The 14037-nt window shown below is 42.8% G+C and overlaps 2 protein-coding genes and 1 pseudogene across 2 annotated transcripts in view; 2 read left to right on the top strand and 1 right to left on the bottom strand.

The window, feature by feature from the left end:
• Positions 1-1766, top strand: part of LOC109468313 (tubulin alpha-1C chain-like) — a 5092-nt gene extending 3326 nt beyond the window's left edge. Inside the window, exons 5-6 of the mRNA XM_019766562.1 lie at positions 135-298; positions 1344-1766. Coding sequence (XP_019622121.1) covers positions 135-298; positions 1344-1476 — 297 coding nt within the window. The 3' untranslated portion in view covers positions 1477-1766. The remainder of the gene's footprint in view (positions 1-134; positions 299-1343) is intronic.
• Positions 1767-3194: 1428 nt separating this feature from the next.
• LOC109468299 (keratin, type I cytoskeletal 9-like) lies at positions 3195-7495 on the bottom strand. The gene is made up of 4 exons (XM_019766553.1): positions 6383-7495; positions 5427-5606; positions 4668-4754; positions 3195-3817 (listed from the first exon to the last, which is right to left on the bottom strand). The coding sequence occupies exons 1-4, from the start codon at positions 7485-7487 to the stop codon at positions 3195-3197; spliced, it is 1995 nt and encodes a 664-aa protein (XP_019622112.1). The 5' UTR covers positions 7488-7495.
• Positions 7496-13378: 5883 nt separating this feature from the next.
• LOC109468300 overlaps positions 13379-14037 on the top strand; it is a 15356-nt pseudogene continuing 14697 nt past the window's right edge.

Genomic DNA, 14037 nt, shown 5'->3' on the forward strand with positions numbered 1-14037 from the left:
CCTCTCTCTCCTTCCCTACCTCTCTCCCTCCTCCCTCCCTCCTATCTCTCTCTCTTACTGTGTGTTTCCAAAATCCGTCCACTTGTCGCCTGTAAGATGCAGTAAGGTTGCAAGTCCTCTTGTATCTCCTGTAGGTTGGGATAAACTACCAGCCTCCCACCGTGGTGCCCGGCGGTGACCTGGCTAAGGTTCAGCGTGCCGTGTGCATGTTGAGTAACACCACCGCCATCGCCGAGGCCTGGGCCCAGCTGGACCACAAGTTCGACCTGATGTACGCCAAGCGCGCCTTCGTGCACTGGTAATCTACATCTTACCTTTATACAATCTGTATAACCTATATAGCTAGCCTTCGTAGCAGGCTTATAGAACTGGGGGTTTGGTGGTCTTCGGCTGTTTTCTGATCAGCCCAGTTATAAAAAAACGGGGGTAATTCAACCAGGCCGGCTTTGTTGTTTATATGCAATAAAAAATAGCACATAAAAGACCCTGAAGACCCCCAAACCACCAGTTTTTTGGCATGCTATGAGGGCTACTATATAGCCGCGATTCTGCGTAACACACCAGCTTCGCAGGCACGCGGCGCGGCTGCAGCTAGCTATATTACACAAAATGACCTGTTACTCCCGCAATCTTGAGATTGTGAGATAATTTCATCGTGATAAGATAGGAATTTCACATTTCTGATTAGGTAAATATTTGTCTTTTGACCGTTTGTCTTATTACTGATGCTGCCTTTCTATTAATACATTATGATGAAAATGTTTAAATTTTACAATCAACACAAATATATGTTATTGAAGGCACCAAGCGCTTCTAGCTCTATTTGAATGATATCTTTGTTCGTTAAATAGATATAAAGGTCAAGTATTACATTTCCTCACTCATGTATACATATTGTAATTAGGTATCTGTCAATTACATTAGGTAACGGGAGGGTGACACACTGTATACTGGACACACCTCTGATTTTTGTTGTTTTATGTGCATGTGGCGTTGTAATTGTAACTTAAGTGTGCGACACATTGTCCTTGGCAATGTCCTCCTGATGAGGTCCCATATAGTCTAGTGGTAAGGATTTGTCGCTCTCACCGCCAAAGCCCGGGTTCGATTCTCGGTGTGGAAATTCGAACCACTGTAAGAATTAGGAGAGTAAAAACAGAAAAACACCCCTGGTCCCGGGCCAGGGATCGAACCCACGCCAAACCTAGGTACCAGTCCACAACCCAGATGCTCTAACGATTCGGCTAAAAGATCTAGACCCATCGGCTGGATCAGTTGGTAGCACCTATAAACCCCCACTGTTACACTTCGTGTCATGCTATTTAAAAATGCCGCCGTTGCAGGTACGTGGGAGAGGGGATGGAGGAGGGGGAGTTCTCGGAGGCACGAGAAGACCTGGCCGCGCTGGAGAAGGACTATGAAGAGGTCGGAACCGACTCCGTAGATGAAGACGATGACGAAGAAGAAGAATTCTAACCGATAACGTTCCTTTCAGCGACGCTTAATTGCAGGCATTTTAGATAGCAGTATATGACCATCGAGTTGGAAGAATTTTGCACAAACTAATATGCAAGTTTCTCGCTCTGATAGCTTAGTGATCAGAATCCTTTTTCTGTCAGGTGTTTTTAGTCATACGTCAATATTCTATTGTCCAAGTCTATATAATTTGTCATTATTGTATTGTCCAAGTCTATATTCTTATAATATGTCGATATCAATATTGTATTGTCAAGTCTACTTTCTCTGCAGGCCTCCAGTCAAAAGGATGTCCCTAGTACTAGTCATGCCGTTATTCAGACTACATGTATGTTTCTATTTTGATTCAAACCGAATTTAACGTGTTTTCTGCCATGACATAATACGCCCAAGAAAGCTGCATATTTTAACATCTCATTCTAACAATTAAAATTAAGTAAGTATTCTAACAATTAGGGCCATGGTAGGGTGTTTGTGGAAACAATTAAACTACTTTTCAATGGATATTGAAGTCACAGAATTCTTTCATAGCACTCAAAATCATAGCGCGCATTGATTTTGTGTGTGTGGGTGTGTGTGTTTGTCTGTGTGTGTGTGTGTGTGTGTGTGTGTTTCTGTGTGTGTGTGTGTTTGTTTGTTTGCTAATGTTTCCGCACATTTGTAGTCAACATAACTTCAGAACGCCTTTATGGATTGTGATGATATTAAGTATGTTGGTAGGTTGTAGGAAGGCAAAGGTCAAGGTCAAATATGGGCCTCCCGGTGGATGACCTTGGTACTGCATCAAAAGTTTTTTGTATCTTTTGTCCTGAACATGCTATGGTCTTGCAATGGATTTTTAATGACAGATAGCTTTTCTTGTCAGAAATAAGTGCTGTGGGTTTGTCCCCCTAGCAGCTTGTTCTGGAACAGCAGGGGGGGGGGGGGTTATGGGGAAATTTTTAAAGCAGATAAGTCCAGAAATGAATGTATCTACAATGCGGTCCCAACTCCCGTACGTTTGGGACCGAATCGTAGATACATTTCCCTACTCTTATAGTGGTCATGACACAGAAGACAGTTGCTATTTACAGTATTTACAGGTTCATTATACCTGTGAAATTCCCCTAGCTCTTTTCGACAAGCACAATGAACAACGTGCATGTTGGGTGGCATTGAAGAGCTACTCTTCCACTGGTCGTGACAGAGAAGACAGATGCTATGTACAGTATTTACTGGTTCATTGTAACTCGGATATTGTACAACTTCAAGTCAAAAAAGGAAGACAAATTTTCATCAATCCTTAAGTATATTTGCTTAGTTGCTGTGTTCCAATAGCAAACAGAATGAAATATGCAGGGCAGTCAAAAACACCTTCTCCAAACTATATTTGTATACACTGTTGTTTGTTTTTTGTTTTGCATGTCTGGTTGTTACCATTATAATGGGAATACTCAGGGCTTTTCACTTGCATATTCTACAACTTGATATAAATATTGTTCTCACTGTCTACCTGTCTTACTACTAAAGATGGATAACCTTACTACTAAAGATGGATAACCTTACTACTAAAGATGAATAACCTTACTACTAAAGATGGATAACCTTACTACTAAATATGGATAACCTTACTACTAAAGATGGATAACCTTAGATGGATAAAGCTTATCGATGGATAACTACATGTGATATGATATCATATAGATTTTTCTCCTCTCAGGATGGTGACAAGTGATATACTAGAATGTCAACACCTGTCTGGTGATCACCACATACCCGGGTCCGTCGTTTGCCCCATCCCACCCCATGTCAGTACCGGAGTTAAACGAACCGCCTCCTCCTCCGCCATTTGGGTTACAACCCTCTCCCCTGCCTCCCCCTGAGTACCCCCCTCCCCCACCTCCTCCAAAACCACCTCCATTACTCCCTCCTCCTCCACCAAACCCACCATCAGCATTATTACATTCTCCACGCCCTCCAACCCCGCCATTCACAAACGCCTTCCCACCTTCCCCACCCCTTACACAACTGTCGCCTCCAAAATGTTTAGAACTCCCTCCATCCGTCAGCAGCCCTCCCCCTCCCCCACCCATGTAGTCACCCGTCCATTCTGTCGCCCCCTGTCCGTTAGATCCTCCACTACAACCAGTTTTTCCATAACTCTTGTTACCAGTAGTGGACACAGTCCCGTCACACAGGGGGTTACGAGTCTGTAGTCCAAACCCTGCCCCTCCCCCACCCCCGGCGATAATGAGTGGCGTGTTGTCTTCCCTGGTGACAAACGTACCGCCCCCTCCTCCCACACTCTGACCCCACTTGCTCTGAGCACCTTCTTGTCCAACCAGGATCTTCAGTGTTTTACCTGAAAAAAATTTTAAAAGATTTAAAACAGAAACATCATCAGATTTTACATTCATAGTTTATTGTACTTCTTACTCTCTCTTGTAATAGAAAAATTAATGTGAAATATTTCTTCTTTCTGTTACTTTTACTTAGATCTAGAACAAAAAACAGATCATGAGTCAATGCAATTTTCCCTTTTCGTGTCAACGTTATGATACTCCGTGCTACAATTGACTTGACACCTCGGTGGTGAAATAAGACACAGTGTTTACTGCTGCACAGCCTCACATGAACAGACCAGGAGTTAACACTAGTACATGTGGTGTGGCGTCGTGTGGTGTGGTGTAGTGGTACATCACTGGACTATGAAACGGGGAGACCCGGGTTCGATTCCGGGTCGTCCCCGAACAAGTCCGAACATGCGCTCCGTCGTTGTACCCTTGAGGAGGTACTTTACACTACATTAATTTCCTCACTTCACTCAGGTGAAAATGAGTACCTAGCTTCGGTTAGGGGCGTCTTATCGGATGGGACGTTAAAATGGAGGTCCCGTGTTTGAGAAGAGACACACCTCAAGCACGTTAAAGAACCCACGTGAGCGGAAGTGGAACAAACCATTATGGTCTAATCCTAAAATGCTGTAGGGAATTTTCCCGACCAGCCTCGTAACCCCTGCTTCTCCTATTGGGTCAGTTAGTCCTCACTACTTGTGAGAAATTGGCCTGGTCTCAATCTTGATGTTTCTGACTCAGGGAGAAGAGTTGCTGTTACAGTTCTACTTGTAACCCGTAACCCAGGTGAGTAATGCCATTCAGGTGGTAATGCCATTGAGGTGAAAAAAAAACATGTACTAAAGTTGAAATTCACACCTTGTTTGAGGTGAAATGTTCCCCTCAGTACGGCGCCCCGTCCTCGGGCGGACTTCGGGTTGTCCATACCCCACCCTGCAGCAGCACCTGTCAGTCAAACATGTCAGGCACTTTCAGCACACAGGTGAAAAAAAAACAAGTCGGCCATCAAGTTATAGCCAGACTTATTACAATTTTCTTTGTAATATTAAGACTCTACCTCAAACATTTACACTTTACCCATACTATAGTATGGGAGAAATGTATTGTTTTCTTCCATGTTTCTCCTTCTCCTCTACCTGCCATTTCGTTAAGTGGATTCAATTTCTTCATTTTTGGGCTCACTGACATCAAACTGGGCATGAAGGTAGAGTAGCCAAATACCCCCAGGGATTTTTTTTTTTAAACAGGCCTTCAGTTCTTTTTTTTTTTGGCCATTTTCAAGCAAGAAATATACATTTCGGGATCTGGAGCCCTGGTACTAAAACCAAATGACCTGAAATTTGGTATGGGAATACCTTGGTCTATATGTCTACAAAACCTCGTACAAGATTTTGGCATACTCTACATTGAAATTGTGAAAAATAGGGCTTTTCGGTTATTTTCGGACAAAAACGCACATTTTTGGCTCCTGTGCCTTAATATTAAATCCGAATGACCTGAAATTCGGTATGGGAGATCCTTGGCCATGGATAAGATCCCCTTGAGCAAATGTCGGCCTTTATAGTTAATAGTTATTTTCTGGCATTTTTAATGGCACAGCATGGTGTGTATCCCTACCCGCTGCCTCTATCTTGTACGTTCCCGTCTCCGGTACAGTGAAGTGTTGTATCCCGTCATGTAGCGTCACCAGGTGTCCATGGTCCTGTCCCCTGTAGTGGGTACCCAGGGTAGTGGGACCCAGACGGCCGCTGGCGCCCAGGGTGGTCAACTTGGCAGGTCCAAACGTATAGGAGGAATCTGAATGGACAGGAGTCTTGTAGTGTTAATGAGAATATTCAACATTTATTTATGCTGTCCAACGTAAAAAAGCTCATGCCATCATTTTTACAGGCGACATGTCAGTCACCTTATTCATGAATTTCACACTTTCCATAATGCCTAGTAAAGAACACGGATATGGATGGGATATGACGTAAGAAGCGGACATACGTACTGCGACCGTGCGAGTAGGGGAGTCTTCGGTAGAAGGTAAAACGATAGAAGGTACGTCAATTCAACTTAACTTCAATTTATTTATTTAACCAGTATATTACAGCTCAAGCCATTTTTTTGGCCTGCTCTTTTGGCCTGCTCTTTTGGTCATTTTTTCTAATTCCAATAAAATGCAATTATGGCATGCGCTTTATACTAGACAAATAATTCAAAACAATATAGTTGACCAGTTTGTAGATAGAACTTGTTGGAAATATTACTTCGAGGAAGGGGGAGGGGTGGTCATACGTCATATCCGTGATCTTTACTAGGCATTATGGGAAGTGTGAAATTCATGAATGCATTTTTCTTCGCTTGCATCTTGAGGTTCAATAAAGGATAAAGGTGATCATATTCAATACAATAGAACAAAAATACAAGTTTTATTAAAAAGGAACTAACATTATATGAATTAAGATAATTTCGTAAATGACAGATCATATTCAAGTACATGTAACTTCACATCTCAAGAATATATAATAATCCTAAGACTTTCTTTTCACTTGGTTATACCTAAGATACATGCAATAATAACAACGTACCGAAAATGTCTCCAAAGATGATTTCTGTTTCTTTCCTTTCCGTCCTAGGCTCAAACCTGACGTAACTGATGTCGTCAGGAATGTCCGGGGTTGGACCTTTCAGCAGAGACTCGAGCCTTGCCGTGACGTCAGAGTACACGTTCATGACGTCAAAGTCACTGCCATGCTCCACGACTTTCTGTGAGAAGTCCACTGTGCTGGACAGACAGCCTAAGGTGCTCTCAACACTGTCTGCTGTAGCAGAGAGCTGCTTGAAACGGGCTGCTGTGACGGCCGCTAACTTTTCTTTCAGTTCAGTCTGTTCGCGTCTGACAAGGCCAGTGTAGTACTTGATCTCTTCCTCCGCAGCTGCATCGATGTCGTCTGCGGCTTTCTTACTCCTGGTGTCCAGTTCTGCTTGCTCCTCAGCTACGGCCCTTGCAGCGTCTCGGTATTCCTCAATTTTCGGCCTGGAAGTTGCCAGTTTGCCTTTGATCTTTGCCCTGACGTCATTCACAACGTCTGCCAGCAAACAGTACTTGTGCTCCTTGTGGTGCAGTACCGTACAGTCTCGGCAGATGGGGCTCTGACACGTCTCACAGTAGAACTTCAGCTTCTCGTCTTCATGTTTGGGGCACATCGGCAGTGATGTCGATTTGACTGAAGGTGTTTTTGTGATCAACTGCTCTTTAAATTCTGCCACGCCGATGACTTCATGGCTTCGTGTACGTTTGGCGCGGCGGTGGACTCGAGCACAATCGTCACACAAGAACTCTTCACACACAACACAGCCGTGGTTAGCCACTTCTTCACAGACATCACAAGGCACATTGTCATCCTCCTTACTAACCAAACTCTTGTGAGCGTCAACGGTGTCCCTCAAGCTCAGGACAAAGAAGTTGTTTTTGAGCCCGGCGACACCGCCCTCCGGAAGTACAGTTTCGATCCGACATGTTGGACACGGAAACTTGTCCTTCGCCTCACTTTGTTTCGCTACAAACTTCTCCAGACAGTCCTTACAGAAGGTGTGAAGACACGGCAGGATCTTGGGGTCCTTGTAGGGTTCCAGGCAGATCGTACACTCCAGAAAGTCGCCCGAAATCTGGCTGACTACGGCCTCCGCCATGACACCTGTACGCTTCAGGTGAGAAACCGTTACAGGTGAACTTTGAACTTCTGTTCAACTCAGGGTCACTGTTTATAAAGGATAAGGTGTCACCGGCTGCCAGATCCATGGCCTAGCATGCTAGGCTTAGAGTTAGTCAGCGTGAGGGCTCTGTGCTACAATTGGGGGATGTGGTATAACCTTTGGGGTATGTTGGCCCTGAGGCTGGGATTGGGAAGCTGGTCTGTGTAGGCCTGGAAATACTGGCTAGTAACAGCCTGTCACACAGGCCAGATAGAGCTGATAAAACTACGCGTACTTATACATCCCTCCCTGAAATCAAGATAGGGCTCGCATGTTCGGAGAATATACATAATCCTGTACGTGGTGGATTTTGTTGTAATGTACAAAATATGTTTTAACGTACTAGGAAGTTGTACCTTGCTTGCAAGGGTGACGTAAATATAAACAGGACTCTTTTATTCATTATTATTTGAGAAATATATAAAGGGAAACTTGAGCATGCAATATATGTACCTGTATCTGTAAAGCCGATATAACCTACTCTCCAAGCAGAGGTTTGGGTTTGGGGTTATTTTTTGCGTGTTTTGGGTTGGGTGAGAAAAAAATTCCAGTGCAAAAGAGAAACCCCGATAAAAAAAGCCTAAAAACACTCCTAAAAATAGACCCAAACCCAAACCTCTGCTTGAAGAGTAGATATAACCGACCTTCAGCGTTACACACCACATTCGCAGCTGGCTACATTACATATGATGGTGCATGATAATATATGTTGCGTAATTCTTCAATTTCTTTGGACGTCACGGTATTTCTAAGTCTGTAAAAAAGCAAACGAGCTCATAGTGAGTCCTCAGTCGGTTTGTCCACAGTCCTCAATAGTACTTTTATACAAGCAATGTATGTAATCTTTGTCAGGTGGAACACCAAAAGATACCAACTATGCAAATAATGACCTAATTTTCATAATTAATGCCGAAAACTCTGCGATTTCTTATTGGCAAATGGTAGCAATACAAAATATAGTTTTACCAATTCTCCATTCTGCCTGGTTCAGCTTGATTCCTGCTGATTCAAAATAAATATTTGACAATGCTAATGTTTGACAATGGCAATGATCTTTATTTGCACATTATCATATAGCCGGGTGACGTTGACCAATCAGAAGGCTCCATTCTACATTCCTTATGACACCGCATGTCACAAATAGAGTCAAAACCGAGTCATTATCAATCCCAATCCATACATTAAACAACCCAATAATCATCCGCATATGACCTCAGGTGAGCCAAATGGAACACGATTCTGTTCTAAAAAATCCAAAAATAACTTATGTTCCAATGACCTCAGGTGACTCCCATAAGAACACCTGTTCCCTGCCTTTGACCCAGATAGAACACACCCTTCCCCAGTGACCTCAGGTGACTCCAGATGGAACACAATTTTCTATTTAAGTTTGTATGTGTTATACAGGAATGTCACTCTTTACTGTGTAAGTTTTGATAGGCTATATGATAATAGCGTTAATGGCCCGCCCTTTCTCGGTGAATATGGTGTGATAAAGCCTTGTCAGTTACATATATAACCACCCTTAATTTTATGCCCTTGAGGGGCTAAGCGCAGTGCATGTTATTTCACATGAGTCGTATAGACACTAAGATTCTATAGAGGTGCTACGGGGGTTAATACAAAAGTTCTCGGCCTCAGCTAGAAGAAAGAGGTGAAACTCCCATTCTGGGGTATAGCTGCATATACTAATACCCCACCCTTCCTATTCACCTGACCTAGCACCGTCGCACTTCTACCTGCTTCCTAAACTGAAGTTCTACTTACGTGGTCAACGTTTTGATGGTGATGATGGCGTCATTGATGCGGTTGAGACCTTTTCAAGAACTCCGGACGCAATCTTCTTCCACAAGGGAAAGGAAAACTGGAACATCGCTAGACCAAGTGCATTGAAGGTCATCATCATCATCTTATGTACTGCTTAGCCTGATTTGCATCGATTACTAGCAGCTGCACATGTAATGGTCCCCACAACGCAAAAATAGGTAGATATATAAAGGAATGCTTTGTTATTAGAAAATAATTCCGAAACTTGTGATTAGCCCACTCGATTGTAACACTCGATCAAAGACTTGTACTATCCCTTATTATTTGAATAATTATGATATAGATTTGTTAGGTTTTATACGACATTAGGTTTTCTTCAACACATTTCATTGTTCGTTACTCTCTTTATGTAGTTTGCCTTACATTGTACCATGTGCAATCGTCGTGCAATAAAGTTCTTCTTATGTGTTAGTTGCGAAACAGGTGACCCGTACAAATAGAAACAAGGGTAACTGAAGGAGGGGACACTAAGGAACGTAAATAACTGAATCTGTGGGTGTAAAATACAAGACAGTGCATTTACTAGTAGTGTGTTAGAGGGGACTATGTTGAAAAAAAGTGTAAGAAAGATTTTTCTGCCATGGCATTTTTTTGGGAAAGGCCGAGAACTTTTGGATAAACCCTCATACACTACATTTATTACATACAGATGGATGAACATCACAAGGCTTATAACATTGATTATATAGTTTACGTGTTTCTTCTCTCTTCTTAAAACAGGTATATACGAACTCACAGAGTTTTTGTTGTGCAGTATTGTTAGGGAAAGTCATTATATATACAAACAGATCATCTTTTACTAACTGTTTACATCGTGTGTCTAAATTCAGGGCATCTATAAAAGACTTACGTATGTCCCTGTATAGCTTATAGTCTAATACAAAATGAATCTAATCTTCTGCCGGTTGGAGTCACACGGCATACACAGTCTGTCGTTCCGAGGGGTCCGGCTGTGCCTTTCTACTACTTAAGCCTTGGTCACAACCCGCCGTACGTGTTTCTGCGTGCTGTCTACGTGCAAAAACGTGGGCAAACGTAGGGCATCCGTGCGTGGTGAGTACCGCCTCCGTACGGGATCCTACAGATTTGGGAGCACGCAGACACGCCGTAGAACTTTAAGTGCATGTAAAACTTTTTCTGCGTGCGGTCTGCGGATTCACCACCCGTGCGTGCGATTACGTGCGACGCGCGTACGTACGGAAGAAGCACGTGTGAGCACGGCCTCCTTACGGTAAAGTTGCAATCGCACAGAGTTGCACGCAACCATTCACGGCCAGGCGTGGCGTGCAGACCACACTCTTACACCTTGCGAAACCGTGCGAGTGACGTGCGAGTGACGTGCGTTGATGCCACTCCTTCCCCACGTTTTCAGAAAAAACGTAGCAGACGTAGCCTCCCAAAAACGTACGGACAAAAAGCACGTACGGTGGGTCGTGTCCGTCGCTTAACCGCGGGTCTTCCAGAAGCGCCAGTTGTTGGGGTTCATCTGGTTACTGCGGTTGTCCCGGGCCCATTTAAAATCCCTCCAAGTACGGCGACCACCACCACTGCAATATGGTAAGTTTTATTATGGGTTCACCACACCACGAAGTGGTGGTGAACCCATATTGCTTTTTCTGATGTTTCTTCTCCTCCTTCTTCTCCTTCTTCTCCTGCCATTTTTTAAATGGATTCAGCTTCTTCATTTTAGGGCCTAAGGTCCTGAAATTTGGTATGGAGGTACAGTGGGCAAATACCCCTAGGCGTTTTTTAAATTTTTGTGATACAGGCTTTTAGAATGGTTTTATTTGAGTTTTTTGGCTGTGTTATAGCAAATGTATTACTGAGTTAGTGTGCAGTGTTACCACATTTGGGCATGAGTCATCACAATGGAATGCAGGGCATCAACCAATAGGCATGCAGCTTTCCTCTATTCTCCTTGCTGATTGGCTGTTGGAATTTAACAGGCTTAACTTAATTAATACCTGCTCAGATCCATTCCATACTGACAGTATGTCTGTATTCAAGTGTTTTGGTAGGTATTTCAAGCTTTCCTGCTCCAGCATTGGAATGCGGGGCATGAACACTTCTTTTTTTCTTGAAAATCAACAGTTTGCATTATGCAATTAAAAATCCTAACCAATAATGTAGGGAATAGCTATCCAACTGTTGTAGTCTTAGTTGTATGTTACTTCATACTATAGTTATATCAATATAAAGCATTGTTTTCCCTTGTGTTTCTCATTCTTTCCCTGCCATGTCGTAAAATGTGGTGAAGCCATTGCTGTATTTGCTCCAAAGCAAATGTCGGCCTTTCTAGTTAAAGCTGCATTATGTAATGTAAGGACGATACAAGAGATAAAATTTCTGGTCATTTCCTTACAAAGTAAGTTGAATCAGCCATACTCCAGGGCAAAAATACGTGCAATACAAGAAGCGAAGGTGTCGAAATACAAAAGGAGCATTTGATACAAGTACAAGAAGGTAATACAGAACTAGAAACTAGATATAAATAAAAATTATCGTAACTCTTAAGTCTATACACTGGATTTAACTTCTCTTTTATTTTAAAGACATAGGAAGATGAAAGATCCCACTTTTCTGTTAATGTTCAAGTTCGGATGTTAAGAGAGTAGTAAAAAGAAGTCTGCAAAGGTTCGTAAATTAACACTGACCCGCCGCCACAGCGGCAGCAACAACAGCAGCAGCACGAGAACCCCGCCAACTATGGACCTCAAAACTGACTGGAAAGAGGGAGATGGAGTAATTTTCAAAGTGTACAAACATCTATTACTAATATTACAGCCGCACCAAATACAACCGTTGTCAGGATATAGGAAAGCGAACATCAAATACATACGCATGACAGTCAGACCCAAATCAACGCGTTCCTACGATAGTCCCTACTAGATTATAACAACGCGGGTTCAAAAACAATTTAGCCAAGTAGTGGAGTTCATTTGCCAATCATAACCCCCTTAGGAAGGCCTAGTGGTGGCTATTCCTACAACATGATCAGGATAAACTGCCTTTCTGGTACACGGTATTATTGGTGCAGTTCTATAAACATCCGCATGGTGGTACCTACCATTACAGGTGACTCCCCACCGAACCTGAGCCAGCGGACACTCTGCCGTGGGTAAAACCGCCGAGGCCGGGTACAGACGGCAGGAGTTGTCCTTGTAGCAGAAATAACACTGAAGAATGGACGGAAACAACAGCGTGTCATTTAATGCCTCAAAGAAGTTTATGTTTTCCTTAGAGTTTGTATGTGTGTAAATGTTTACACTGTATGTGTATATGTATGATTGTATGTTTAGCAAGAAAAGTCAAGAAGGTATGGATTTCTTTGATTATCAAATTGCTGTTTTTGTGATAAATGTATTTGCACATAGTTGGTCATACTATTGCGTGAAACAACTACCACATATATCATTAGTTCCTGTAACGTGTGAAACAGACAGATTCTTAACTAGATTCGATCCATACCTTCTTGAGGTATGCTGTTCACAAACAAACAAACAAACAAACAAACAAAGAGACAGACAAATGGACAACTCACTTACCAGTTGCGAAACGTACAATGCACACTCTCGGCCAGACGTGGCGTGCAGACCACACTCTTACACCTTGCGCAACCGTGCGAGTGACGTGCGTCGACACCACTCCTTCCCCACGTTTCAGAAAAAAAAAACAACGTAGCAGACGTGGCCTCCCAAAAAACGTACGGACAAAAAACACGTACGGCGGGTTGTGACCAAAGCTTTATATATTTATAAATACGGCCTTTAACTCTCATCAAAGAACAATGGTGGCTCCCGATGACCCCATGACGTCACGCATGACTGAGTTGCTCACATATTAAATTGGAGGACAAAGGTCGGCTGTACACCTGTTCAGCCAGCAGACTGACTGTGTAAACCCTACCCGCCAGAAAACGCCCCTTTTTCCGTCTACCACAAAATCAACCTCCCGCTACCGACCGTACCGTAGGGACGACGTTACGTTACCTAAAACCTGACATGTCGGCCGTGAGTTGGGAAGATGACGTTTGGAAGTCGGGCAGTTCTAGAATCTCCAGTGTCTGCGAACAATCTGACCAAGTAAGTTACCTTACCTTACCCTACCCTACACCTCACTGTATTTACATTCCAGCTTACATGGACATAAAGTAATGTACACGTACACAAAAAAAATGGCCACTACAATTTCTATATACTTATCGATGTTTTAGGCCCTCTCACAGGTATCATAAATCCTTATGTTGTGCAGTGTTTTCATAATTTTTCAAATCATAAATGTATGATATTTATACACTAGATGTGCGTTACACATAACTGAAAATAATTGAGAGCGGGAATGTAATGAAATTTTCAATAAAATAATTCCTGAAGACAGGTGCTTACAGTAGGTTTTATTGAGTCAACAGACTGAAAAAACAAGACTTCCTTTGATCGTATCAACTGTTGTGAGTTATTGAGCTGGTGTGTTATGCCGAAGGGCGGTTACACAGACTATAAAGATACAGATAGCATTTTTCTAAGATTGTTAATATTAGATTTTGGTTAATCTATTAGCCTAACAACGGAAATATTCACGAAATTCCGACAGACACTTCGGTTGGACTAATGTAGAGAGAGAGAGAGAGAATGGGAGAGGGGGAGAGAGGGGAGGGAGAGAG

This window comes from Branchiostoma belcheri, unplaced genomic scaffold (assembly GCF_001625305.1).
Source record: "Branchiostoma belcheri isolate BF01 breed outbred unplaced genomic scaffold, Haploidv18h27 scaffold199, whole genome shotgun sequence".
Lineage (NCBI taxonomy): Eukaryota > Metazoa > Chordata > Leptocardii > Amphioxiformes > Branchiostomatidae > Branchiostoma > Branchiostoma belcheri.

What these genes read in the sequence shown, in the direction of transcription:
- LOC109468299 (XM_019766553.1), bottom strand. Translation starts at nt 7,487, where the DNA reads ATGGCGGAGGCCGTAGTCAGCCAGATTTCGGGCGACTTTCTGGAGTGT. An exon ending in CATCTTTGGAGACATTTTCG is followed by an intron (nt 5,607 to 6,382) that starts GTACGTTGTTAT and finishes CTGTCCATTCAG; the next exon opens with ATTCCTCCTATACGTTTGGA. An exon ending in AACATTTCACCTCAAACAAG is followed by an intron (nt 3,818 to 4,667) that starts GTGTGAATTTCA and finishes AATTTTTTTCAG; the next exon opens with GTAAAACACTGAAGATCCTG.